The 25,366-nt window shown below is 59.9% G+C and overlaps 1 protein-coding gene across 8 annotated transcripts; it reads right to left on the bottom strand.

The window, feature by feature from the left end:
- Positions 1–2,125: 2,125 nt before the first annotated feature.
- Positions 2,126–25,281, bottom strand: FLOT2 (flotillin 2). Of its 8 annotated transcripts, none has more exons than XM_083806674.1 (14): positions 25,097–25,281; positions 24,895–25,013; positions 23,811–23,934; positions 23,409–23,720; positions 14,710–14,791; positions 12,314–12,404; positions 6,435–6,558; positions 5,871–5,989; positions 5,384–5,497; positions 5,170–5,289; positions 4,537–4,751; positions 4,169–4,352; positions 3,889–4,038; positions 2,126–3,703 (listed from the first exon to the last, which is right to left on the bottom strand). In XM_083806674.1, the coding sequence occupies exons 1-14, from the start codon at positions 25,221–25,223 to the stop codon at positions 3,665–3,667; spliced, it is 1,920 nt and encodes a 639-aa protein (XP_083662800.1). In that variant the 5' UTR covers positions 25,224–25,281; the 3' UTR covers positions 2,126–3,664. The 8 variants fall into 8 exon arrangements, with proteins under 8 accessions (XP_083662800.1, XP_083662799.1, XP_083662806.1 ...); XM_083806673.1 differs by lacking the exon at positions 12,314–12,404 and adding an exon at positions 10,483–10,573 and having other exon boundaries at positions 25,097–25,280; XM_083806680.1 differs by lacking the exons at positions 23,409–23,720; positions 23,811–23,934; positions 24,895–25,013; positions 25,097–25,281 and adding exons at positions 10,483–10,573; positions 21,273–21,422 and having other exon boundaries at positions 12,336–12,404.
- Positions 25,282–25,366: the final 85 nt, after the last annotated feature.

The following is a 25,366-nucleotide window of genomic DNA, read 5'->3' as shown; positions in this document are numbered from 1 at the left end:
CCCAGCAGCTCCGTGCCAGCCTGGCGAAGCTTTGACAAGTTGGGGACACGAGGACAGGGGGCTCACGGGGGTCACCCTTGTGCTGGAGGCAGGGGGGTTGTCCCCATGAGCCACCCCCCGTCCTCCATCCTTGGCTTGTGCACCCCTAAACTGGGAGCTACTGGTTGCAAACTGGTGCCCAGTGGGTGGGCTATGGGCGTTGGGGGCGGCAGCCCCATGGGGACAGGGGTGCTAGGCCACCCCCCAGCCACGCGTGGCCTGACAAGAGCCGTGTCCCCGTGTCACATACGGTTCCCCGAGGGACGGGTCCCCCGGCCACGTGTCCCCAAGAGGGCTGCGTCACCTCACTGTGCAGGACTGTGGCCGTACGTGTCCCCTGGCCATGCGTGTCCCCAAATCCCGCCTGTGCGTGGCTCTGGTCATACATGTCCCCCGGCCACGCGTGTCCCCAGCCCCGTGTGTCCCCACAGGGCCGCATCCTGCAGCCAGCACCGTGCTGCCGTGCCCGGGTGTTTGTGCCAGTGATGGCATTCCTGGAAGCCACCTGTGGGGACGCGATAAGTCCCCGCCTGCGTGGGCACCCCGATAAGCAGCCGTGGCTGGCTGCTGGGGACCCTGCCCTGGGGCGTGAGGTGTCCCCCAGACCTGCTGTCCCCCCTGTGTGGTGACAGGAACGGGGGTGGCGTCACCTGTGCTGCCCCCAGCATGGCCAGGCCCTGGCTGGAGGTGGCACAGGGTGCCAGCACCGGCCTGTCCCCAGGCAGCACGAGGACACCAGGACTTGGGGACAACAAGGGACTGTCCCCTGCTCTCTTTGCCCCTCGCTGCGACCCAGGGGTCCTGGGGGGGGGGGCTGTAGGGCTCCCCAGACCGTGGCACAGGCACCCCAGCACCCAGAGCTTCACCAAAGTGTCCCCAAGCGTCCCCATCCCTGCCAGCCCCGCTGCTCGCTCAGCACCCGTGGCACTTGGGGACAGCCCTGCCCCACGTCCCTGCTCCCCGCAGCACCAAGCGGGGCCAGGGGGTCCCGAGCAGCCCCCAGGCCGGCACTGCGGAGCCGATGAGGGGACCCCGGGTGCCACAGCCCCCCCCCCCCCCCCCCACCGCCGTGGTGCTCAGGGCAGCGCCTGGCTGCAGATAAGGAGCCACCGAGCCGTCCCCACCCGCCCTATCGGCAGAGCCACCCCGATGGGGGGTGTGGGACGGGGGCCAGCCCACGCCCCTGCCCAGCCCCTGGGGGGACACAGAGGGGCTGGGGGCGTGAGGGGGCTGCAGTTGCCCCACAGGAGGCAGCAGGACAGAGCCCCCGTTGCTGGCTGTCACTGTCCCCATCGGCGTGCTAAAGAGGACAGAGCCACCCCGCTGTCCCCCAGCACAACGGGTGCCACGGGACAGAGAATCACAGAATATTTTGGGTCAGGAGGGACACTTAAAGGCCACCGGGTCCAAGGCCCGTGCCATGGGCAGGGACAAGGACACCATTCACTCAGCCATGTTCCTCCAAGACCTGTCTAACCAGGCCTCAAGCACTTCCAGGGACAGGGCACCAACATCTCCGAGGGTCCTGTCCCTGTCACTCACCACCAAAAATAGTTTCCTTACATCCCACCAAATCTGCCCTGATGCAGTTTAAAGCAGCTGTCCCTTGTCCCCTCCCTACAGGCCCTGGTGAAAGTTTTTCTCCATTTTCCTCACAAGGCCCCATGGGCAAGGCCTGGCTGGGCCTGGGCTGCTCAGGGACACTGTGGTGGGAGCTGCTGGGGACAGAGGGGGCCTTGTGGTGTCCCCACAGCACTCAGCTCCACGGGGTAATGATGGTGACGTGGATGGAGCGGTGCGGGAGCAGGACGAGGCCCAAGGCCCATCTAGAGCAGCCCTGGGGATGGGACAAGGAGGCCGTGGGGACACGGTGATGGCGGAGAGGCCCCGAGCTCCGCAGGAGCACCGTGAATTGGGACCACGATCCCCGATATCTGCGGGAACACCCTGCCCGAGCAGGGTCCCGCAGCACCCGAGCAGCCCACACCGGCTGCCAGGAGGGCGAAGCCTCCGGCGTTGCCCCAGGCCCAGGGACGTGGCAGCAGGGGGACGGGGACAGGAGACGCAAGCCGAGAGCCAGGGCACGTGGTGACAAGGCTTTTATTATCGTACAGCAGTGACACGTCGCAGGCATGCACACGCACATGCAGATAGGGCGCCCTGCCCGGCACGCCCGCCGGCGAGCGCCAGATCTGGGCCGGCGGCCCCGCGGCGCCAGCACGAGCCGGGGGCTGATAAGGCTGAGCCCCCCCGTCCCAGGGACAGGGAGGGGACAGGGTGCTGCTGGCCCTGCAGCACCCCCAGCCCCGCAGCAGGTCACCCCCAGGAAAGGGACTGGCCAGTGCCTGTGGCACCGCTGGGGCAGGGGTCCCCGCACCCCACAGCCACCCTGCCATAAATCGGGGTGTCACCGAGCCGCGGGGGAAGCAGTCTGTGCAGGGACAGATGGGATTTTATGGACACATTTGTCTGCTACAACCACACCGAGCACAGGCGGCGAGACGGATGGGGAGGGGGCACGGGGCAGTGGCAGGCCTCAGGGGGCTGGCACTATGGGGACACACAGGGAGCAGCCTTTTTCACACTGTCAGCAGGGACAGCAAAGCCACTGGCCGTGAGACACCAGGGGACAGAGCTTTTGGGGACAAGGAGTTTTGCAGGAGCACTGGTCCCCAGGCCAGCTGCAGGGGCTGTGGTGCCAGAGGGGGCATGTCCTCACTGCAGTGCACGAGATACACGGTGGCACTTGGGGACAGCAGCCTGAGCAGTTCTGCCTCCCTTTCAGGATGGAGCAGCTTTGGCACCACGCTACTTTTTGGGATTCTTGCAGGGCTGGGAGGGGATTCAGACCACCCCCAGCCTGCCTGGCCCTGCAGCACGGCCACCCTGCAGGGGTCCCCGAGCTGGGGAACCTTTGTGTCCCCTGCTGGGGAAGCGGCACGGCCGCTGAGGGAGCTGGCTCAGGGCTGAGCAAGATCCCAGGAGGAAAATCCCTGAGGGAAGGCAGCGGGGGAGCGGGCACCGTCCCCTGGCAGTGCCCCAGTGCCACCCTATCCGGGGTGTGACTGCCACCTCCGGGGAGCCCTGCCCAGGCAGGACATGGCATGCTGGGCCGGGCTGCTGGCACAGCAGAGCCCCCGCGGGCGAGACAAACAAAGCTAGCCATAAAAACAGCTCGTGGGCAGCCGCAGGGGTCGGGGCAGTGCCCGGGAGGGTCGCTGTGGGAGGGCAGGGAGCCCAGGGGAGGGCCTGGCTGTTCTCTTCCTACAGCTCCAGACGTCGTGCCGAGCCTCCGCTGCGAGCTCGGGGTGGCCGCCCGAGGACAGAGAACAGCGAGGCAGCACCGGGACTGCAGCACCAGACAAGCTGCCAGGAGTAACTGCGGGTCGGGGCCAAACGCCGGCCAGATACAATACACAGTTAGTTACAAAATAAATCTCCTCCCACCCTTTGTAAGAAAAAATGAGTGGCTGACTGAGCATGCATCCTTCTGGCCCTACAAAATAAGGCACCAGAGCTTAAAAACGAAAACTCCGATTGTCTTTGATATAAAAGGAATTCCCGAGTGTTGAAGGCAGTTGATGTCGAGTGCATAACGGGGAGGGGTCTTCACTAGCTTTGGGTCTCATGCCTGGGCCCCGGTGGCTTTCTGGATCAGGGGAATCTGTAGGAGGGGAAGAGAGAAGCTGTTAGGGCTGGTGGAGAGGAGGCAGGGAGCTGCCTGCACAGCCTGCGTGCTGCAGCTGAGCAGGACTGGGGCAAGAGGCTCCTCAGAAGCCTAAACAATTTAGGGCGAGTCCCAGCACCCCAAGAGCCACAGGGTTTGCCAGCTGCTGGTGCCTGGCTCACCTTCGTGAGGTCCACGCCGGTGATGGCACGCACAGAGGCGGGGATCTCGGCGAGCAGGCGGTTCACCTCGGATGTCACGTTGCCGCTCTCCCCGCTGAGAACAACGATCTCGTCCACTTTGGAGAGGGGAGCAGCCACTTTGGCCGCAATCTGGGGAAGGAAGGAGCGTGTGATGAGCACGGAGCCAAGGAGCCACAGGGCGAGGACCCTGCGTGCATGTTCCCAGCCCGGGAACTCGCCACCTCTCGCCCGGAGCAGGGGAGAGCCGCCCCCTCCTCACCTCAGGCAGCGCGTCCAGCACCAGCGCCAGCTGGGCGGCCTCCCCGTAGCGCTGGAGAGCTTCGGCCTTCAGCTTCATCCTCTCGGCTTCTGCCATCCCGATGGCCTCAATCACAAAGGCCTCCGCTTCTCCCATCTTGCGGATCTTTTCTGCCTCTGCCTGAGCCATGAGGACTTGCCTCACCCTGCAGAGGGAAAGCCAAGCCCTCCAGCAGCCGAGACCCCAAAATCCCACCCAGCTGCCCTCCCTCCGTTAGCGCTGTGCCTCCCCTCCAGAAGCAGCCTCAGCGCTTTGCTCCCACCCCACCCTGACCCAGCACCCAGCCGGGGACAGGATCAGACCCTCCGACCAGGTCGGGGCTCACTCACTTCTCTCCCTCGGCGATCTGCTGGATGCGGTAGGCTTCGGCCTCGGCCGGCCGCTTCACGGTGGCGATCAGCTCCTTCTCCTTCCGGATGATCTCTTTCTCTTCGACGTCAATCTGCTTCTTGCGCTGCACCACCTCGATCTCAATTTCCTCCTGGCGGATCTTCTGCTGCTCCCGGGCGCTCTGGAGCTCGTAGGCCAGCTGGGCCTCCGCAGTCTGCAGGCAGGAGAGGGGAGAAAAGGGGTCTTGGCCGTGATCTCCTGGGCACAGATGTAAGGAGCCTTGGCAGGCTCTGAAACCAGACGTGGATCCTGCTGTGGACCAGGCCTCCACCCAGGGAGGATGTCCCAGTCCCCAGTGCTGCACTCGGGGTCCTTCTCTCTGTGCTATTATTTGAGCACAGCCAGCTCTGGGTTCAGCTTGGGTGACCCTCCCCATCCTTCCACCTCCTCCTAGTCCCACCTAACCATTGCAAACATGGCAGGAGAGGAATCTGCTGCAAGGAGCACACACAGAAACATGCGCTCTCCATCTCTACCTCTGCTAACACACGGGGGAGGAAGCTGGAAAGCCCCAGAGCTACCAAGGCCACCACAAACCAGGGAACAGCAGCGGGCCGTCGGATACCTCTCACCTTAATGTTGACCTCCTCGGTGAAGGCAGCTTTCTGCAATTCAAAAGCACGCCTGGAATCTGCTATTTTGGTATCTGCCATGAACTTGACATCCAGCATTTCCTTCTTGCACTCTGCCTCCTGCGGAGAGCAAACAGAGAGCAGAGCTCAAGAGCATGCAGCTGGACTGAAACAGGCAGCTCCGGGGAAGCTCAGCACGTCTCTCTGGACTCACCCGAATGCCAGCGTCTCGCTCGGCTTCTGCCACCCCGATGTCGGCATCCCTTCGGACAGCCGCGGTCTGAGTCTTCCCCAGGGAGCTCAGGTAATCCACTTTATCGTAGACATCCTGGAGAGGGGGAGGTAAGCCACGGTCACTTCACACGAGCCGCTCCATCTCGCTCCCTTCCTGCTGGAGCTCACGGCAATCATTTGTTAGGGCAAGGTCGGAAAGGGCCGTGTCAGCCTGCTGTCGGCCAGACTCAGGTGTGACAGGGAGAGGGGGGCTCTCCCGACATCTCTCTGGCTCCTGGGAGGCTCAGCTGTCATTGAGCAACCTCCACCAGCCCTGTTTGGGGCTCGCAGGACAGGAGCTGTCACGGAAAGCCCCGGAGGGCTGGGGCAGGCTGTCACATACAGCAGGGGAGCCAGGGCCAGGCTCTGCTCCTGCTTCACAGCACGGCTGGCTGCACCCCAGCCCCGTGCCCCTCGCCTGGGCATACCTTGATGGTAAAGCTCAGGATCTCGATACCCATGCGACCCACGTCTGGAGCTGCCACCTCCCGCACCAGCTTGGCAAACTGGTCCCTGTCCTGGTAGATCTGCTCCACCGTCAGGGTTCCTGCAGAGGGAAGGCAGGAAAAACACTTTATTAGGAAAAAAAAAGCTGCACATAGCAGCATGGGGCTAAGCTCAGCAACATCCTCACTGCCCAGAACCTCTCCAACACCGAGGTCAGGCCTGGGCACAAGGGTGCGACCCTCTGCCCAGCCCCGGCAGCGCACGCCGACATCTCAGAAGTGCAGCCACCACGCGCAGGCTACCTGTGACCCCCGGGGACTCGGACATCTCTTACTGCAGGCACTGAAAACTCATTTATCACGACACCCAGCAGCACAGCAGGAGCTGCTGTAAGGGAGGAACCATCTAAGCCGTCACATCTGCAGGCGGCAGAGGAAGCACCCGCTGTGGCCTGCCGCGGGGGCAGCGATACTGCTGGCACGGGCCAGCACGGCAGGGGGAAAGCTGCTCGAGGTGCCTTCGAGACTGCGAGAGCCCCTCCGCACCTAGGATGGAGCGCAGATGCCCCTCCAGCGTCTGAAGGACCACGTTCTTCACATCCTGCACGTTCTTCCCCAAGAACTGCTCGCAGGCCACAGCCAGGAGCTCCTTCTCGGTCATTATCTTCACCTGGAGATGGGAGACAAAAACCGAACGGGCTGAATGCGCCTCTCCGCGGCGGGACGCGCACCCAACAGCAGCAGCAGCAGCAGAAGCAGCAGTACCACCACCACCACCACCACCAGGCTGCCAGGCCCCCGTGCCACCGATGCTCCGAGGACCAAGCCGAGCAGTCACCATGTTGAGCCAGGTCACCGGCCCCACGGGTGGGCTCCTGCTCCCCGCTGCTGGGGACAGCCCTGCAGGCACACCTGAGCCCTCCTGAGCCAAGGCTGCAGCGTCAGCGGCCGGGGCGGGCACCCCTCCAAACCCTGACCGTGGCTCAGCACAGAGAGGTGCTCCCTGAGGCCGTCCATCCTGCAGCAGCCACGGCAGGTGGCTCTCCTGGGCCCTACGAGCCCCATCTGAAAACAACCCCACCAAAGGGCCCCAAACTACCAGTTCAGCCCCTGCGCCAAAACCAGACCTAGGAGGAGAGCGCTTTCTATCGCTACCCCCGGCCAAAAGCCATTTTATTACCTTTCTCTTCCTCCTCCTTCACTAGAATTACTCTTTGTGACACAGGAAAGGCAGAGAACAAGGAAGAGCGTGGCATGCCCAGGGAACACCTTGGGAACAGGGGCTCTGCTCGGTGTTCCCTGCAAGGACAGAGGGGATGAGATGGCCGCAGCACACCAGGTATGGCCTGCCCATGCCTGGGAGCTCCCAGCCACATTTCGTGTGACCCCCTTCGTGCACGGTGGCCAGCACCCACCTGTCCCTCTCCCTGCAATCTGTTAACAGTCCCCAGAGGTGGGCACAGCCACCGCTGCCGTGCTGTCACCTCCCATTCAGCACCAGCTGTGACAGCATCCCCAGGCTGAGATGAGCCAGGGTCTTCGGAAGGTCCTGCTGGTCCTTTTTAAAAAGCAAACTGGGTTAAACATCCCTATGGGTTTTTAAATCTCCACGCTAGGCCGTGGAGATGCAGCACAAGCCTCCGGCTCACGTTCGGAGCCCTACGGGTGCCAGCCACGGGGAGCTGCAGCCCCGCAGGGTGGCAGCTCCTGGCAGCCAGGCCCTATTGACACCAGGACGCCCGTGCGTCTGGCAGCAGGGCCCTGCCCGGCGCGCAGCACCACGGGGTGCTGAGCGAGTCCCACAGCACCCTCTCATGGAGACATCTGGGCTGGGCGCTGCCTGCTGGCAGGGAGAAGCCCTGGCCCAGGAGATCCCGGAGGCACGCTATGTCCTGCCCCACGGACTGCTGCTGCCCGGCATCGCCCTGGCTTGGAGACCTCCAAAAGGGACCCCCCGAGGGTCTCACCGTGAGCTCTTGATGGGTTCGCGATCTGCAGACCTCACCCTGCCGCCTGCGAGTCCCAACCCCTCGGGTCTCGCAGCCAAAACGCCGAACGGCCTCAGCGAGCGCGGCACTTCGGTCCTGCTCTGTCCCTGAGACCTCTGGGCTCCCCCCGGGGCCCCGTCCCTGCACCACTTGGCCTTTTCCACGCAAGGGGGAGCTGGGAGAGCCGCTCACCGGCTGCACCCAGGTGCTTGGGCCACGCACGAGGCTCAGCTCTCAGCAAACCTCCCGCTGCTCACAGGAGGGTTTCTAGACACCGAAACCGATGACACTCAGCAGCAATGGTTACGGTGCGTGTCTGCCAGCAGCCCCACCTCTCCCAACAACCCCACCTTTCGGGAGCGACAGAGGAGACAGAGCGCGGAGCGGGCACAAGGGGAGCAGGGAAGGGTCCTGCCTCGGGAACAAACCCACGCAGCGGGTTTATTTGGGTGCTGCTACACCCTGCTCAGCCCGAAGCAGCCTGGAGTCAGCTCGACACCAGGCAAACCAAAACGGGGCCGAGCAATTCGTGCTCAGCTCATTTCCAGCGCGCTCATTTCCCACTGCAACGGTCGGTGCGTCTTCAAACGTCTCCAAATCAGAGTTTGGCTGGCATGGCAGCAGTGCCTCTACAAAACAACCCCACCTGCAGGACCAATACTGCCGCACCGAGCTCCAAGCAGCCCCGTTCTCCACAAGGGGTGAGCAGAAATAATTCAATGAGCCCAAGGCTCAGAAAAATGAGGCAGAAGACAGAGCTCTGCTGGCCTGAGGCAATGTCCCCTGCACCCCAAGCGCCCAGCCAACAGGGGAAGGAGGCCATTGGAGTGCTCCTCACTTCTGGCTTTAAAAAAGATCATCCTTGGGAACATTCTGCACTTCTGTTATTGCAGCAAACGTTTAAAAAGATGTTTCTCTAGTAGTAATTCGTTTGCTTTTTTTGGTTTTTTTTTTTGCACAAGCCCTTAAAAGAAAAATGTTTGCCTCAAAACTTCTCCCCCTGCAATTCTGCAGAATTAAGAAAAATTCTGCCCCGTACCTCCCAAACCCAACTGCCTCCAGCATGCTTTCAGCATGGTAATTCCCCACATCTCTCAATCCTAAACCTTATAGGGTCTTTAAAATGAATGACCTGACAGCAGAAAAAAAATAAGCAAACAGTGGGAAGAAAGAATAACCTAAATGAGATGAATTTGGGGCTGCAGTTTTAATCAAGGCACCTGGTGGTCCAGCCTTCTGCCAGCATGAGCTGCCTACTTTTTGTAGGCAATGGAAGAATGCCCCAAAACTAAGCTAAAAAGGGAATGCTGCCTTCACAGAGATACCTTCCATGTATGTCACCAAATACAGGACAGAAAGGACTACAGAGTTAAGAAATGTGGGTGATGGAGCCATGGGTACGTGCATTTTGCCAAGCATGCGAAGACCACTGAGGTTAGGTGACACATTCATACCTAAATGGTTAGAAAGAGCTGAAAAAATGAAAACAAGGATGCTGGTTCACGCTGGCCACCAGCGAGAAAATGCCCTCAGCCCCTGGAATTGTCCGAGCTGTGCTGCTCCTGTCCCAGAGGCTCCAGCAAGAGCCACCCTTGGAGCCAGGAGGAGCCCAAAGAGCTCCCGTGCTGGGGCTCCTGGCCACGGCCACATTCCCAACAGCAGCACAGCGACGGAAAGCTGATGAGCCACAGACGTGCCCGGCCCTTCTGCCTCGTGCAAGAATCCAAAAACTACTCCTGGCTGAGTTTACATCCTCAGCTATGCACCCAGGCAACACACAATTACTCTGCAGCGTCAGCTCAGAGCAAACCGACGAGCCTCGGGAGGACTCTGGTGCCCTACAAAGCACTGGGTGAATTCTTTCCGACGCTCCCAAGGGCTGTAGCAGCCACAGTGCTCTTCCCTGGGGAGCCTCTTGACGCACGTGCCATTTTGGGTACGTCACTGCAACATTCTCCTGCCAGCATCCTGCCCCAGGCACAGGGACAAGCTGTGTCGGGGCAGCACACCCCCAAAGTCTGGGAAATGCAGGTGTTTAAATCATCAGCAGCACGAGCTGGGTTTCACGTGTGGAGAAGGCTTGAAAGAACCAAAATTCATTTCAAGCCGGAAATTTTATATACAAATTTTATCGCCCAGAGGGACCGAGCTCTTTCTTTAAGCTTTAACTCACCGTGAAGAATTACAAGATCCACGTGCTGATGGTAACAATAACAACCCAAAAGCAACGCAACGCTCGACGCCATCTCAGGAGGGAATGGCTCGGTCCTGCGGTGTCACGCAGAGCTCTGAGGGCCCCGTGGCACACCAGCATTTCACAAAGAGATCAGTCACCACCACACACCTCGTTTGCCACGTGGACAAACGAGACACCAGAAAAAGAGGGATGATTTTGGGGAGAGGAGAGGTCACAACGCCTTTACAACACGGGCATGCGGTGGTGTGCTGGAACCAACGAGGACAGCGTGGTGGTTTTTTTTTTTACAAACATTTCTTTCAAAGCAGTTGGCTTCTGTTCCTGGACAACAGCAACCTTTTAAGGGGGAAAAACCAGACGTAAGTTAGAGACATGCAATTCCTGAAAGGATGGTTTGGAGTTACTGTACCTGTGCCACACCTGTGACAGTTAAAGCTACCCCCTCCGCCGTCTCTACGTCCTCACACCTGGGCTGTAACGTCATTATCTCTAGGGAAATCCTGCCAAAAAACGTAAAATATTTGCACGTTTCCAGGTAACACACGCTCAGCTCTCCCCTTGCGTCTCCTGCCCCAGGCCACCTGCAGCACTCGTCGCAGGTAATGTCAGACAGGCACGGGAGGCAGCGAGCGGCCGCGTCTGTCCCTGGAGGCAGACGAGACGCTTTGGCCAATAAAAGATTTCCAAATAACGCTTCCAGGTGATTTAGCAGCAGGGAAAGGCAGGGAGCCAGGCCGGCGATGGGACCGTGACCCCACAGAAACGTGGCCAGGAGCTCGCAGCTCCGGGACCCCGAAGGGCCGCCCGTGGGAGGCTGGTGTCACAGGTTTAAGAGCACAGCACGGACCCCGGGTGCGCCCACCCAGCACCACCACCCCCAGGGTAACCTTGTGCACACCCTGCTTGGCAAAACCCGCTGCTGCGAGAAGCCTCTGCCCCTGCTGGGTTGGTATTAACACAGACCTGCTTCCTCAGCCGCCTCACCCTCCCTATTTTTCCCGTCCCGTTACCCGAAGACGGGCGGGAGAAGCGAGTCTCCAGCTCCTTGGGGCTGTGCCTGCACAGCATCGGGCACCCTGAAGCTCATGTTGCAGCTCCAGAGCTTGCTCAGCCCCTCGAGGCGGCCCTTTGGCCGAGCCAGGCAATCTGGGGGTCACGATGTGGTAGAGTAGGAGCTGTGCCTGGCCGCAGCGGGTTCTGTTTTGGGAAGCTCAGCCCACCCATCGGGGCTGCCACGCCAGCTGCGACCAGCCAGGAGCACAGGCAGGGAGCCCCGGGGCGCAGCACCCATGTCGGCGAGCGTTAGGTCAGGCACCCGGACCACAAATCCGAGCTGGGAGGCACCAAACCCAAATCAGAGCTGGGTGCACGCCGCGGAGCCGCTCGGCTGCGGGTGCTCACCCAAACCCCTGCAGGTCTGAGCCTGCCCTGGCCGCGGTCCTAATTAAACTGGAACACGAGCTGGGAGCTGATCAAACACATCCCACCGTTCAGGCATTTTCTGCCAGATGCTTCAGTCAGCTGGTGGAGGATCTGAGCCTTCTGAAGGCCTAACCCATACCTTGATTTAATTTAAATGCTGTGCAAGTCCCAGGGAGGTCCGGTATCAGCGTTACACTGGTTTGTAGCTGCTCGGTGCTGAGCAAACACTCGTCCTCTGTGTTGCAACTCACCCAAGGTCTCCGTGCTGTACTGTTAAACGTGACAACATCCACAGCGGGCTCTGCCTCCACGTGGGGGAAGAAGGGCTCAGTGGAAACCCACAACCAAAACTAGAGAGCCGGCTACCGCTGCCGTTTCCCCATGGGTGCACGGATTTCCTTTTGAAGCGGCACAAATCCTGGCTTCCCACCTTCCCCAGAGGCTGTGCAGAGCCCAGCCTGGCCCGGCCGCGGCTCCGTGGACAAGCAGATGCCCTTCTGCCCTCCACCAGGCACCAGATGTGATCAGCGCTGCCCAGGGGAGGGTTACAGCCGGGGCAAACCTCTGCAGCGCTGTCAGGAGGAGCTGAATTTGGAATTTGCCAAGCGTGCGTCTGTCTGCATTACCCACAGACCGAGGGGCGCGCCCCGGAGCAAGTGCCGGGGAAGGGGAAGGAGAGGAGGGTACTGAGATTTGCACTCCCCCGTTAGAAAACCATTCGTCTAGGTTATCCTGCTGCTGCTGCTGCTGCTGTTGCTGCTGCTCAAACCAGAGGCGGAAGGGTTAGACGCGATGTTAGGAAGCCGGTGGGTTATTACCTGTGCGACCCCCGTTACGTACAGTGGGACGCCCTCCGACGTCTCAATGTTCTCGCAGCGACAGAGGATGGTCATAACCTCCAAAGACAGTCTGAGCAGCGAGGAACAAGGGCAGGACAGCAAATACACAAAGCGGTTACCAGACAGTCAGACACTCATTGCGAAGGACAGGCGGGACTTTCGGGTCTCAGCTTTTCCCTGTCCTGTTTGCGTTTCTCCCACTGCCCGCTCCCAGGGCTGCGCAATGCTGGCCCAGACCAGCCTCCCTCACGCTGCAGGCAGCTTAAAAAGCACAGCTAGATGCTGTAACGAGGCTGGAGGGGGTCTCATCGCCCCCCAAATCCCAGGTGAAGCTGAGCCACGGATCCCACCCACACTGCCACCCTGAAATCAGCTGGAATTTTCTCTCACAGTGCTTTCCACAGACAGAAAATTCCTTTTTGTAACAGTTTAGATGCTTCTATGCCAACACGTAAGATATGCTAGAAAAATAAAAGCACCAGGGATCTGGCTACACGTCCCTGGCTAAGGCATTGATGAGAGAAGGTGCTTCCAAGTCCTGTCCTGAGACGCTGAATAATACCGCTTGGTTCCCTGAGAGGCATGCCAGCAGGCACTGCCTCTCGGGCTTTTATTGCTGACCCCTAAACAGGGACAGGATTTTTTTATTTTTTCTCCCAATCCTCAAGGTTGCAGCAGGGTAAGAGCCCAGCTCCCTGCCAGCTCTAACCGTTCCTTTTGTTCCCAGGTCAGTGCTACCTGGCGGGATGCCGCTGACGGCGACACAACCGCCGCTGTCTCCTCGCTTGCAGCGCCGGCAGCTCCAGAAAAGCTGTCCTAATTTCGGAGGAGGAAATCAGCCTCAGCTCTTCGTGTTAATGCGGTAGGCTCCGTTTGTGGAGCACAGCTTATGGTATTTGGGAAAGACTCTGGTTTCCAAAGGAGAATTAAGCCCCACATCCCGTGGCATGAACTGGGGGCAAAGATTTTAAAGTAAAAGATCTGTTTGGACGCTGGCAGTGCTCTCCGAGCCCCATTTGCTGGGCGATGCACGGACCTCCAGCACATGGCAGCTCGCTCCTGGCAGGCAGTTCTTTGCCCTGGACTCACCCCTTGCTGAACTTAGTAAGTCAGCCTCCTGAATATGTCTGCACCTTCTGCAAACGGCAGGCCAGCGTCCTGCACTGCTCTCTGGGCTTCTCTCACCACGAGACGAGCAGGAACAGAAACCAAAATTCGAGGATGAAGCTAGATCGAATGCACTCCTCGAGCACTGTGCCAGAGCGCCGGGCCTTTCCTTCCCCTCCCACCTTACACAAGCATCGCTAGAGACCCCGGGCCAAAGCAGGGGGTGTTAGCTGGGGTCTCTTCATGCAGCCAGCGAGCTGTCATAGCCCTCGCAGCAATCCCTCGTAGCAATCCCACGTAGCAGCCACCCGGGAGAGGACCTAGAGGCGTCGTGAGCCCGTTGCCAGCAGCAGCCAGGGCTCCCTGGAACAACGCAAGCTGGGTGACCGCGAGTGAACAGCGCCTGCGGGAGGGCATCGTCTGCAGAGCAAGGGCAGCAGCATGCTAGCTTTGTCTGCTGGTGGTGACGCGGGAACAGGGAGAAGAGACGGCAAGGGCAGGCGGTAAAGGTTAACTGCAACCGCTGGCCTTCGTGTAGTGCAGAACCCCAAAAGTCATGTCTTTAGGTTTTTCCCTATTTATTTTTTTTCACAGAGAGACAAAATCTGCATCCATGGAGCGAGGGAGGTGTTAGGACAGAGGCACAGTTAGGAACATTCCCACAGGCCCTAAGGCCGAGGAGCTATGCCAGCAGGACAGCAGCAATAACAGCACGTTAATTCAGAGCGGTAACAAGCAGCAAGCAAAATCCACGACTGAGGAAAGGGAGAGAAAGGAAATCCCGTGGTTTTAAGCAGGAACGCGATCCGCTCTTGTGGCAACAGCAGTCAGCACACCTTTAGAAAACCAGGCTAGGGCAGCAGGAGGGGGGCAAGGGCCCGTTTGCTGCGGGGTGAGGGTTGGGGCCACCCTGGGCAGAGCGCGGCAAATCCTCACGGTGCTCAGGGACGCACAGCACCTCTGCCCTGGGCAAGCTCAGTGCCCACAGCAGAGGAGGGCCAGAAACTGTGCGGCTGTGGGCGACCCTCTGTTCACCATGGGCATGAGACAGGGCCCACGCTGCTCCTGCCACAACTGTACACGGGGAGGCCTTCTTCTGAAGGGCCCGGAGGCGGCTGCAGATGAAGGCAGAGGGCTGGGCTGATGCTCAGCCGTGGTTTCTCAGGTACTGGCCGGCCCTGTGCTCCTAAAGATCCTGCTGACAGCCCTGCTGGAATGGCTCTGCCTAGCCTGTACCCCAAACCCTCGAATAACTGAGGCCTGCTTACCTTTGGGTGTCGGTGATGCACCACCATGCCCAGGCCCAGCCTCCGTACACGTACTGCTTCACGTCAGAGCCACAGCAGCCACCTGCAGCGCAAAGCACAGAGATCGAGGGATTATATACACGTGCCAAGGAAAAACCCGCACCCTAACAGGGTGAGGTGCAAGCTGAACAACCTCATAGCACCGAGAAACGGGTCACCAGCTGTCCCAGCCCCTCGGGGCAGGGAGAGTACCTTGGATCGGCTGCCCTACAGCAGTGGGTGCTGCGAGGCCACCCTCCACATCATCCCGGTGAATCCCGGCACGCTTGTGGCGTCTGATAAATAATGAACACAGAAAACTCTTCCCAGGGCCCGCAGGGAAGGGATGAGACTGTCCTGGCATGGCCCCTGTAGGCAGCCCTGGAGCTGGAGCTCCCTTGCGGCGGACACGGGGAGCCCTGCGCTCTCCTCCCCTCCGCAGCCCTTCCTTCACACAGCAATTTCCCAAAGGCAACCTTTTTGTAACTGGCTGACAAATCCAGAAAACAGTATTTGCAATAAATGAGAATGACAAAGAGCAACACACAGAAAGCTGATGGATTTCACACCAGGCTTTATTTTAGTTTTGTAAGGCAGTGTTAGCAAGCAGAACCACCGTAAGCTGTGACGCACCAGCTCTGGCATGGAAGGCCACGTAAGAAATCCATCTCCCTTCCCTCACCGGTCACCTACACTGCAAACCGACCACCCTAAAACCTCCCAAAAAGCCAGCAGGTCAGTCGGAGGCAGGGAGAACCCTCAAGCTACCCTGCAAACATCTCCTGGTTCTGGCTTGCCCAAGTACTGCGGTGCGCGAGGCTTTGACGGTCCATCACGGAGCCGACCGTGCACAGAGCCTGGGCAGCCCCCACATCTCCTACAAGAGGCATTTCCCACCCTGCAGGGCTCCGAGCAGGTAAGACAGAGCCAGCGTGGGGGTCTCTCGTGCTCCGCAGCACCGAGGAATATTCCCCTGTCATCTCTTGCAAGCTTCTTCTGTGGCTGGAGGGCTACGTCAGACGGGCAGGGTTACAGGAGCTGGTGCCACAGCCCCGCGAGGCAGTACCTGCAGGGCCTTCTAACGTTTCTTGGCGGACGTGAGGCCGGCCAGCTCGGCCGCCCAGCCAGGCCCTTGTTTTCCAGGAACAGGAAGGGAGGTGTTGCTGCAGCTCCGTGTGGAAAGGCGTTTGGGTCTGCGGGATCGACGTGGTCCGCTGCTACACCACTGGGAATTGTTTCATAATAATGTCCTGAGAAAACTCCGCGCCCTCAAGCCACCGCTGTTACAAGGAAGGAACATGCCTCTGCAGACAGGTTTGGTTTTTTTTTCTTCTGCTGCAGGCAGCGCAAGGAAATGCCTCGTTTAGGATCACACCCAAAGCCAGCCCCATGCTTGCAAATCAGAGGAGCCGAGCGCTGATTCCCCATTGCAGCTCTGCAGCCTCACTTCCCAAGTCTCAGAGATCAAGTGAAGAAAAGGAACCAACAAAGCGAAACCCTTGCAAGGCTGAAGAACAAACCCTCTTGCACAATGAGATGTGGCAGGGGAGTTGCCTTTTCCAGCTATAATACGGCCGCTGTTCGAGCAGCCTGGGCCCCCCAGCTACTTGGCCATCGCTTCCACGAGCAGCCACCACGCCTCTTCTGGGGGCAGTGTGCTACAAACGGAGGATTCACGGCCTCTGCCCACATGAAGGGGTCCCGTGTTCGCGCAAGAATCCCCAGAGCCAAGAGAAAGCACGTTGTCTGTTTTTTTTTATGAAATCAGATTAACCATTTGAGATAAATGGAGTTCTCTGGCAAATGCAGGAAACCTGCCCTAATGGACAGCACGCAAGGAGGAACACAAGCCCCGAGGGTTAAGGGAACACAGGGCTCAAAGCATCGAGGCCAGCCTTGCAAGACAATTTAAACTCGTGAACAATCTCTGTGTCCTTTGATCTCCCCAGGTAACCTGAGGCTTGTAACGTGGCAGGAAGCGGTGAGCGTTCAGGAAAGCAAACCATCACAGCGGGCCGCTCGGGTGGCTGTGCTCCTTCCCGGGGGCTGCCAAATGCCTAACACAGGATCAGAGAGCGATGCCGCTGCCTTCAAGTGCACGAGAGCTTCCTTCTCACAACCCAGTTCAGGGCAACCTGGCACTGGAATCACCTCCTGGAGGTGGAAACAAACCGTTTGACCAAGTCGGACGGACGACGCCGGGTCGGCCGGAGCATCGCGCTTGTGCTGGGAAATGTCACGGGGTGCTAACAGCCAGGTGCAGAAAGACAAGGCCCAAATTGGTAATTGGGAACAGTTGCTGAAAAAAGGCACAAAGGAGAGGAGAGAAAAAGGCAAAGGCATATATAAGGCATCTCGTGTAATAAAGCAGTGTCTAGACCGAAATCAGCGTCTGGTTCCTAGGTCCTACCGTGAATATAAATTAGGCTTTGTCCCATTGCAGAAGTGGTGCAAGGTTAACAAGAATTTATTTAAACAGATGCAGCATTCTGAGCTGATCCATTCAATCCTTTGAGGGTCACTACAGCAGGTGAAAGCAGGTTGTGCTGGTTAGCTTGTTTTGGAGATAAACTGAATCAAAATCACTCTTTTAAACTATGAGCATCAATGTTACAGAGTGGGTTTAAAAACCACACCTTCAGTTTCACTGATCTTGTAAACAGAAACCCAGAAGACTGAAACCACACTGGGGTCACACAACAAAACCACTGAGATGCTACCCCAGAATTCCTCCTGGAAACAAAAAGGAAAGTCCGGAGGCTATTCTGTCTGCCTCTTTTCCTGCCATCCTCTCTGAAAAGCCTCGAGGATTTAGCAAGCATCTGACAAGGGAAAGCTGGAGCTCCAGCACCTGCAAGAAGCTGAAGAATTAGCTCCCGAGAAGGAAGTCGGTGTCTCCTCGGGGGCCACAGAAACCTCTGTAGGGTTTTTGTGCTTGTGCAATCGATTGTCCTCACCTAAGCGCCGCTCTTTCACTTCGCCAAACCGCATCATGTTTCTTTCGGGCCATTTGGGCAATCTGTTGAGTTCATTTTGAGCCTAATCCTGCTCTCCAAAGCTCTCAAATCCATTCCCAGCTCGCTGCCATCTGCAAACTCAATAAGCACATTCTCAATTCCAGTATCCAAGCCAAAACAAGGAACTTGATAAATCCTTTCAGCTGAACAGTGAGCCACTGTTACGGTCCCTGGCAATGGTTTTCCAGTCACTCTCATATCAATTTTGTAAGATCTGAGAGCTCAGTTCCTCCTCACGCTGCAGGCCTCCTGCAGGACAGGAAGGGTTTGCAGAACTTCCAGAAGCCTTTATTTCAGGCTTTCAAAACTCATAAAAGCGCCTGTTCTCTTTTTATGGTACACTGGCTCAAAATCATGACCTCTTGCGGAAATAAGAGGGATGTGAGTGCTCAGAAAGGGTTAATTATCCCCGAGTGCTGGGGCCTGGCATGAAATGTTTACACAAACTAGCAATAAAATGCCAGCTCTTCTTTGACTTTGAAAGAGATCAAAGAGCCCCAGAGGGACTTAACTTAAAAGTTTGAGAAACTGAGCTGGATGCTATTTCTCGAGCTGACTTCTGAGAAATCACAAGCCAGCGTAAGAAGCCTCAGTAAAGGCAAGGTGTGCCACAGCTGCTGCTCTTCCTGAGACTTACCTCACCTGAGGGGGAAGGCAGATGAGCTGTATGTGGTTTATGTTCACCAAATATGTGTTGGGTGTTTTCTTTCAAGCATTTCTGAGCAAGATTTGTTTTGGTGTTCTCCTAGGAAATAAAGCTAGACTGACTGGGCTGTCGCTTCCTGGCTTTTTTTTTTCCTCCTCCTTTCACATCACGAACTTCAGCTGAAGCAGACGTCTGCCCAGCCCCAAAAATGCTGTGGTCTGCACCGACTGCCCCCGTAACACGCCTGCAGATGTCCAGCTCGAAGGTACCACCCTGCAGCCCTCACCAGCCAGGATGGAAAATGGCCAAGCTGCAGAGATGTGGGCAACGCTGCCTGCCCACGGGAGCTGCAAGATGAGCACAGCCATTAAATATTGCATCTCCTCATTATGAGGCTGTGCAGAAACGTTAGTGTCGTCTTTCAAAACGAGCAGATTGATCGTGAGCCGCAAAAGCTGCTTTCACCCAGGCTGTAACCCAAAACCAGTGTCACGGATTGGAGAGAATCTATTTATCTAGTGGGAAGAGCCTGACGTCAGGATGAGCAGATATTTTCTGCTTCCCCGAACTCTCGGCTGGCTCCAGCCGTGCTCAGAGCAGTCAGGACGGGGCCGGGCGCCCGGCAAAGGCTCCCCAGGGCTTGCACTGAGCCTCACCGGCAGCTGCCAGCACCACTGCTCTTTGGCAACGCCAGAGCCTCGTCCCAGAGGGACCATAATCACCTACATATGGCTCCATGGAGCATCCCTGCCACGCCTGGCCTCTGCATTTCACAAACGGATTGCCTGAGAGCAGTTTCTTAGAAGGAGAGGAGCGTTGCTCAAGAGGGGCAGGACGTGAGAGCCAGCAGGCAGCGCTGGCCCATGCCTGGGAGGCAGCTTCCCAAATAATGCCGCGAGGCTCCTGCATGCACACAGTTCCCAAGGCACAGCCGACTGCTCCTGCGGTCCTGGAGGAGCTGAGATGTGCCACAAGGAAGTGAAAAGAAAGAACACCACTCCTCAGGAACAAAAAAAAAAAATACATGCCAGAGGAGGCACGTGACAAAACTTCCTTCAGCAGGCCCAGCTAAGTTTACAAGAAGGAAAACTTTCCACTTTGCTTCATGATTTCGAGGTGCCTTCCTGCAAAGTGAAGCTTTGCAGATAACAGTCGTACGATAATTCAACACCGCAAGCCAAAAGCCTCCTGTTAACATTATGTGCTGTTGGGTTATTCTTCCCTTCCCTCCTCCCGCCCCAAACCTGACCTAACGCCATCCAAATAAGCGCTGGGCCAAGAGGTCCTCTGTGTTTTTCCCCAGGGACCGCCCGAGTTCCTGGAACCAGAGCTGCCCGGGGCTGCACCCTCCTGCCCCTGCCCTGGCACTCGCTCTGCACGTGGGTGCTGAGGAGCCATGGGGCGGCTGCAGGGCTCTGCAGGGCTCTGCCGCCTCCGGGCCGGTGCTCTCAGGGGACAGCAAGTGCTCACAGGCCACAGCGGAGGGCAGCCAGGTCTGGTGGAAGCACCAAACCCAGCTCCGACTCCCAGGGCCTGCCATGATTTGTGTTTTCTTCCCAAAACGCAACTGTGTGTTGAGGAGCATCCTCGGCTCGCCGGCCACAGGAGAATGCAAGCAGATGCCACAAATTCCTGCCGGCCCATCCTGCAAGCTGTGCTTTGTAAACTTCAGAAAGGAACAGGGGTTAAACCAAGATGTTAAAACTGAATGCCATCCTGGCACGGCCCCTCAGTTCCTCCCGCTGGATGCGGCATTTCACCAAGCTGCACTGGTTTTGGAGGGGTCTCTTCGGAGGGAGGCACAGCACCAGGTCTAGATCCATGATCCCAGCTGGAAGCACAAAATTTCTTCAAGGTTTTCGTGTTTTTTTTCCCAGCTTTGGGACTACAGACGTGCAGCAGCTGCTCACAGACCAGGAAAGCTGCAGGAAACGCCGCTGCTCCAGCCAGCTGGCGGGTGCGGTTTGTGACCCCTCAGAAGCGGCGGTCAGAGGGCACGTTTGTTTCCAAAACTGCAGCCTGCTCCTGCCATCTCTTCAGAAATTCCCATAATTATCTGAGAGACGAACTGACAACAGACCAGCCGGGCTGCGGCCTGCCGGATTTTTTGGTCCAAAAGCATGACGATTTGGTTTCACCGCAGAGCTGCGACCACAGCACCCCCTCAGCTGTCACCCGCATCTCCAGGTGAGTTTGGGTTTGAGCATCACAGCTCCCGCCTCAAAGCCAGCCCAGCGGTGACAAAAAGGACGTAACGTGACCGAGGGCACACGAAGTGACACCAGCCCGGACCTAACCCCATTATTTCCTTGCACGTGGCCCCACAACAGCGGGGTACGCACCCCTCACAGCAAGCCCTAACACCACCTTACAAGTCCTGCCCGCAGCCTGTCCCACGCCAAAGCACGGACATGGGGGATTTTATGGCTGGTTTAATTAATACCAGCCTAATTAACCGGCTCACCTGGTGGGCTTACAGCCTCAGCACCCCTGAGCAGCGCTGACGCCCAGGGTGCCGGTGGCTCCTTGGCCACCCAAACCGAAGGCTGCCAGCCCCAGTCGCCACGCTGCGTCCCCACCTGCTGTCACCCGCGGCGGGGGGCACCGCTGCGGCCCCTGTGACAGTGCCCCCCGTCATGTCCTCCCTCGTGGGGCACCCCAAACGCACCTCGTCCTCCCCTTGCACAGCCTCCCACCCCCCTCAGGGACCCCCAACCCCCCCAGGACAGGACCACCCCCCTCACACCACCTCCCCGCTGCCCCCCCACAGCCCCCCGTGGCAGGGTCCCCCCTCACAGCCCCCTCGGGACGGGACCCCCGCAGCCGCACAGACTCCCCCAAAACCCCTTCCCCGGCTCCCCCAGGACCCCCCCAACCCGTACCTGACACCACCAGCGCCTCGTTGGGCCCCACCGTGTGGCAGTTGCCCATGGCGCCGCCGCCGGCCCCGCCGCCCGCTCCCGCAGCGCCCCGCGCCCGCCCCGCCCCGCCCCGCCTCGCGGCCGCCATCTTGGGAAGGTCGGGGCCCGGCGGGGGGGGGCGGGGCCGGGAGCGCGGACCCGCCGCCATCTTGGGGGCAGCGGGCGTGGGGGGGGCACGGGGGGGGGGGCGTTAGTGACGGGTGTGCAAGGCTGGGCGTGCAAGGCTGGGCGTGCAAGCTGCAGTATGTGTGTGCACGGCAGGGCAGGCGTTATATGGGGTGTGCAGGGCTGGGTGTGCAAGGCAGGCGTTATATGGGGTGTGCAAGACTGGGTGTGCAAGGTGGGTTGTGCAAAGCAGGCGTTATTTTATGGTGTGCAAGGCTGGCTGTGCAATGCTGGGTGTGCACGGTCGGGCAGGCTTTATTGCAGGGTGTGCAAGGCAAGGCGTGCACACTTGAAGTATTTGTATGTGTGTGCACGGCAGGGCATGCTTTATTGCACGGTATGCATGGCAGGGCAGGCTTTATTGCAGGGTGTGTTTTATTGCAGGGTGTGCGCACTGCAGTATTTGCAGGCGGGTACGCAGCAGGGCATGTTTTATTGCAGGGTGTGCACAGCAGGGTGTGCTTTATTGCAGGGTGTGCACGCTGCAGTATGTGCATGCATGTGCACAGCAGGGCATGCTTTCTTGCAGGGTGTGCAAGGCAGGGCATGCACACTGCAGCATTTGCATGCGTGTGCAAGATGGTGTGTGCGCTGCAGAAGGTGCACGTGCAAGCAAAGCAGGGCACGCACTGTGAGGTGCAGCACGTGCATGTCTGTGCACGTACGTGCAAGGCAGAGCGTTCTGTATTGCAGCACATGCCCATCTCTGCAAGGCTAGGTGTGCTGTTTCACTGCAAGTGCAAGGCGGTGTGATCTGTGTTAGTGTGCACAGATGTTGTGCTGCACTGTGTGGCGTGCACGCTGCACGGCAGCCGCCGGAGAGCAGCTCAGGGCGCTGCAGCCCGTGGTGCCCAGCCACGCTGCTGGAGCAGGAAACCAGCCTGCAGTGCGCACACGGCCACCACCTCCCCGAACCGAGGGCACCTCCTCCCTCCTCCACGTTGCAATATCCCAACCCCACTCGCAGGTGACGCCGTTTTACGACGCTCACTTTTACTGCACCGGGGACACGGGGGGACAGCAGGGAGGGGGTCACGGCGCCAGCCCCACCAGCCTCTCGCTGGCCTCCCACAGCTCCCGGGCCATGGCATCGTCGCGGGCCTGCGGCCACGGCTCCTGCAGGCGGCAGTCGGCGAAGTAGCGGCCGCTGAAGCGCTCGAGGCCCTCCTGCGTAGCACAGAACAGCGAGGTCTCGGCGCCCTCGGCGGCGTCGCGGAAGAAGAGCCAGGCCAAGGGCACGAAGAGCGGCTTCAGCCAGAGCGGCAGGTGGCGGAACAGCTCCGTGTTGACGAAGCCTGGAGCGAGGGGAAGGGGCCGTGTCGCAGCCGGAGCCCAGTGGGGAAGGGACCCCCCCTGGGGTGCTGTTTGCCCGGGGTGCTGCCCGCGCCTGAGCCTGGCCCGGCTCTGCAGAGCAGCCAGCGGTGCATGGCTGTGCAGTGCACGGTGCTCTGTGCGAAAAGGATGCTCTGTGCAAGGAGCGCACCGTGCAAAGGGATGCATTGTGCAAAGGGATGCACCGTGCAAAAGGTGAGCTGTGCAGAGGGGTGCTCCACGCAAAAGGACGGTCCACACAAAGGGATGCGAAAGGACACACCATGCAGGGGGATGTGCCATGCAAAGCATGCACTGCACTAAGGGATGTTCCATGCAAAGGGTGCGCCGTGCAAAAAACGCATTGTGCAAAGGGTGCAACGTGCAAAGGGATGCTCTATGCAAAGGGATGCTCTGTGCAAAGGGATGCTCTGTGCAAAGAGATGCTCTGTGCAAAGGGATGCTCTGTGCAAAGGGATGCTCTGTGCAAAGGACTTCCCTGTGCAAAGACTGCACCATGCACAAAGCGAAAAGGCCGCGCTCTGCATAGGTGCACCGCACGCACCGCACAAAGGAAGCACTGCGCCCGTCCCCACCCCGCTGCGCCGAACGGGGCCCTACCTGGGTGCACGGCGTAGGAGGTCACCTGGGTGCCCTGCAGGCGCGTGGCCAGCTCGCGGGCGTGCAGCACGTTGGCCAGCTTGCTGTCGCAGTAGCCCTGGAAGGTGGGCAGGGGGCCGGGGGGCGCGCGGCCCAGCGCGGCGGGGCGCAGGCGGCCGGCGCGGTGCGCGGAGGAGGCGACGATGACCACGCGGCTGGGCGCGCTGCTCTGCAGCCGCTCCAGGAGCAGCTGGGTGAGCAGAAAGTGGCCCAGGTGGTTCACCTGGAAGGTGAGGCTGAAGCCGTCCTCCGTCGTCCCCCCGGCGCTCACCCCTGCGGAGGCAGCGGGCGGTGGGGATGGTGCTGGAAGGGTGGGGGGAATTTGGGGATGTGGGGGGCGTTCCCGTGCACCCTGGGGCTCACCGGCGTTGTTGACCAGCAGGTGCAGGTGGGGCTCCTGGCGCAGGAAGGCGCTGGCGAAGGCGCGCACCGAGCGCAGGCTGGCCAGGTCCAGGGGCATGAAGAGCACCTCCGGGTTCCCCGTCTCCTGCGGGAGCAGCGGGGGGGGGTGCCAGGGGTGGTTGTGCTTGGGGGTGTCCCACGGGGGTGTTTGGGGGGGTGTACTGGGGGTGTATAGGGTGGTACTGGGGTGTATGGGGGATACTGGGGGTACTTGGGAGGGTACTGGGGGTGTATGGGGGGTACTGCGGGTACTTGGGAGGGTACTGGGGGTGTATGGGGGGGGTACTGGGGGTGTATGGGGTATACTGGGGGTACTTGGGAAGGTACTGGGGGTGTATAGGGGGGTACTGGGGGTGTATAGGGGAGTACTGGGGTGTATGGGGGATACTGGAGGTGCTTGGGGGAATACTGGGGGTGTATGTGGGGGTACTGGGAGTAGTTGGGAGGGTATGGGGAGTGTATGGGGAAGGGTACTGTGAGTGTTTGGGGGGGGTATGCTGTGGATGTGCTGTCGGGGTGTCCAGGGAATGTCCTAGGGGTGCCCAGGGATGTCCCATGGGGGTGTCCGAGGGGTGCTGGGGAGGTGTACTGGGGATTTTGGAGGTGTTGGGGTACACTGGGGGTGTTGGGGGGGGTTACACTGGGGATGTCCCAAGGGAGGGGGTCACCAGGAAAGCCTGGGGGGTGCATTGGAGGTATCCAGGGGGTGCTGGGGTGGGGGGTACAGCGGGTTGTCCCAGGGGGTGTCCAGGGGGTGCAACTGGAGTGTATGGAGGGCACTGGGGGGGGTGCACTGGGGTTGTATTAGGGGCACTGGGGGGGTGCACTGGGGTTGTATTAGGGGCACTGGGGGGGTGCACTGGAGGTGCATGAGGGGTACCGGGAGGGTGCACTGGGGGTGTATGGGGGGGGGCACAGTGGGGAGAGGGTGCACGGGGGACATCCGTGGGGGCGCAGAGGGACATCCCCCCGTGGGGGGGGTGGGTGTATTGATGGGGTTTGGGGGTGTGTGTGTGTGCGGGGGGGGGGGTGGGGGTGCTCTCACCGTGCGGATGCGGCTCGCCGCCGCCTCCCCGCGCCGCGCACAGCGCGCCGCCAGCACCACGCGCGCCCCGCAGCGCGCCAGGCCCCGCGCCGTGGCCTCGCCGATGCCGCCGCTTCCCCCTGCAAAGCACGAGGAGGGAGGGGGGGGTGAGCCTTTGCGGAGGGGGGGGGGGGGCCGTACCGGGCCGTACCGTGCCGCTCACCCGTGACGACGGCCGTGCGGCCCCGCAGATCGGGCCGGGAGCGGTAGGGCGCGGGGGGGCGCAGGCGGTGGCGCAGGAGCGCGCCCAGCGCCAGCAGCAGCCCCGCGCCCAGCAGCGCCCACCCCATGCCCGGCCCCGCTTCCTCCCTTCCCGGCCCTGCGCCGCCTCCCGGCCCGGCCCCGGCCTCCCGGCAGCCCCGGCGGGAGGAGGAGGAGGAGGAGGAGGAAGAGGAGGGCACGGGGTAGGGGGGGGTGGGGGGTGCTGCGCTGC

The sequence above is a fragment of the Anser anser genome (genome assembly GCF_964211835.1).
Source record: "Anser anser genome assembly, chromosome: 20".
Taxonomy (NCBI): Eukaryota; Metazoa; Chordata; class Aves; order Anseriformes; family Anatidae; genus Anser; species Anser anser.
This window is presented reverse-complemented; position numbering and strand designations above follow the sequence as displayed.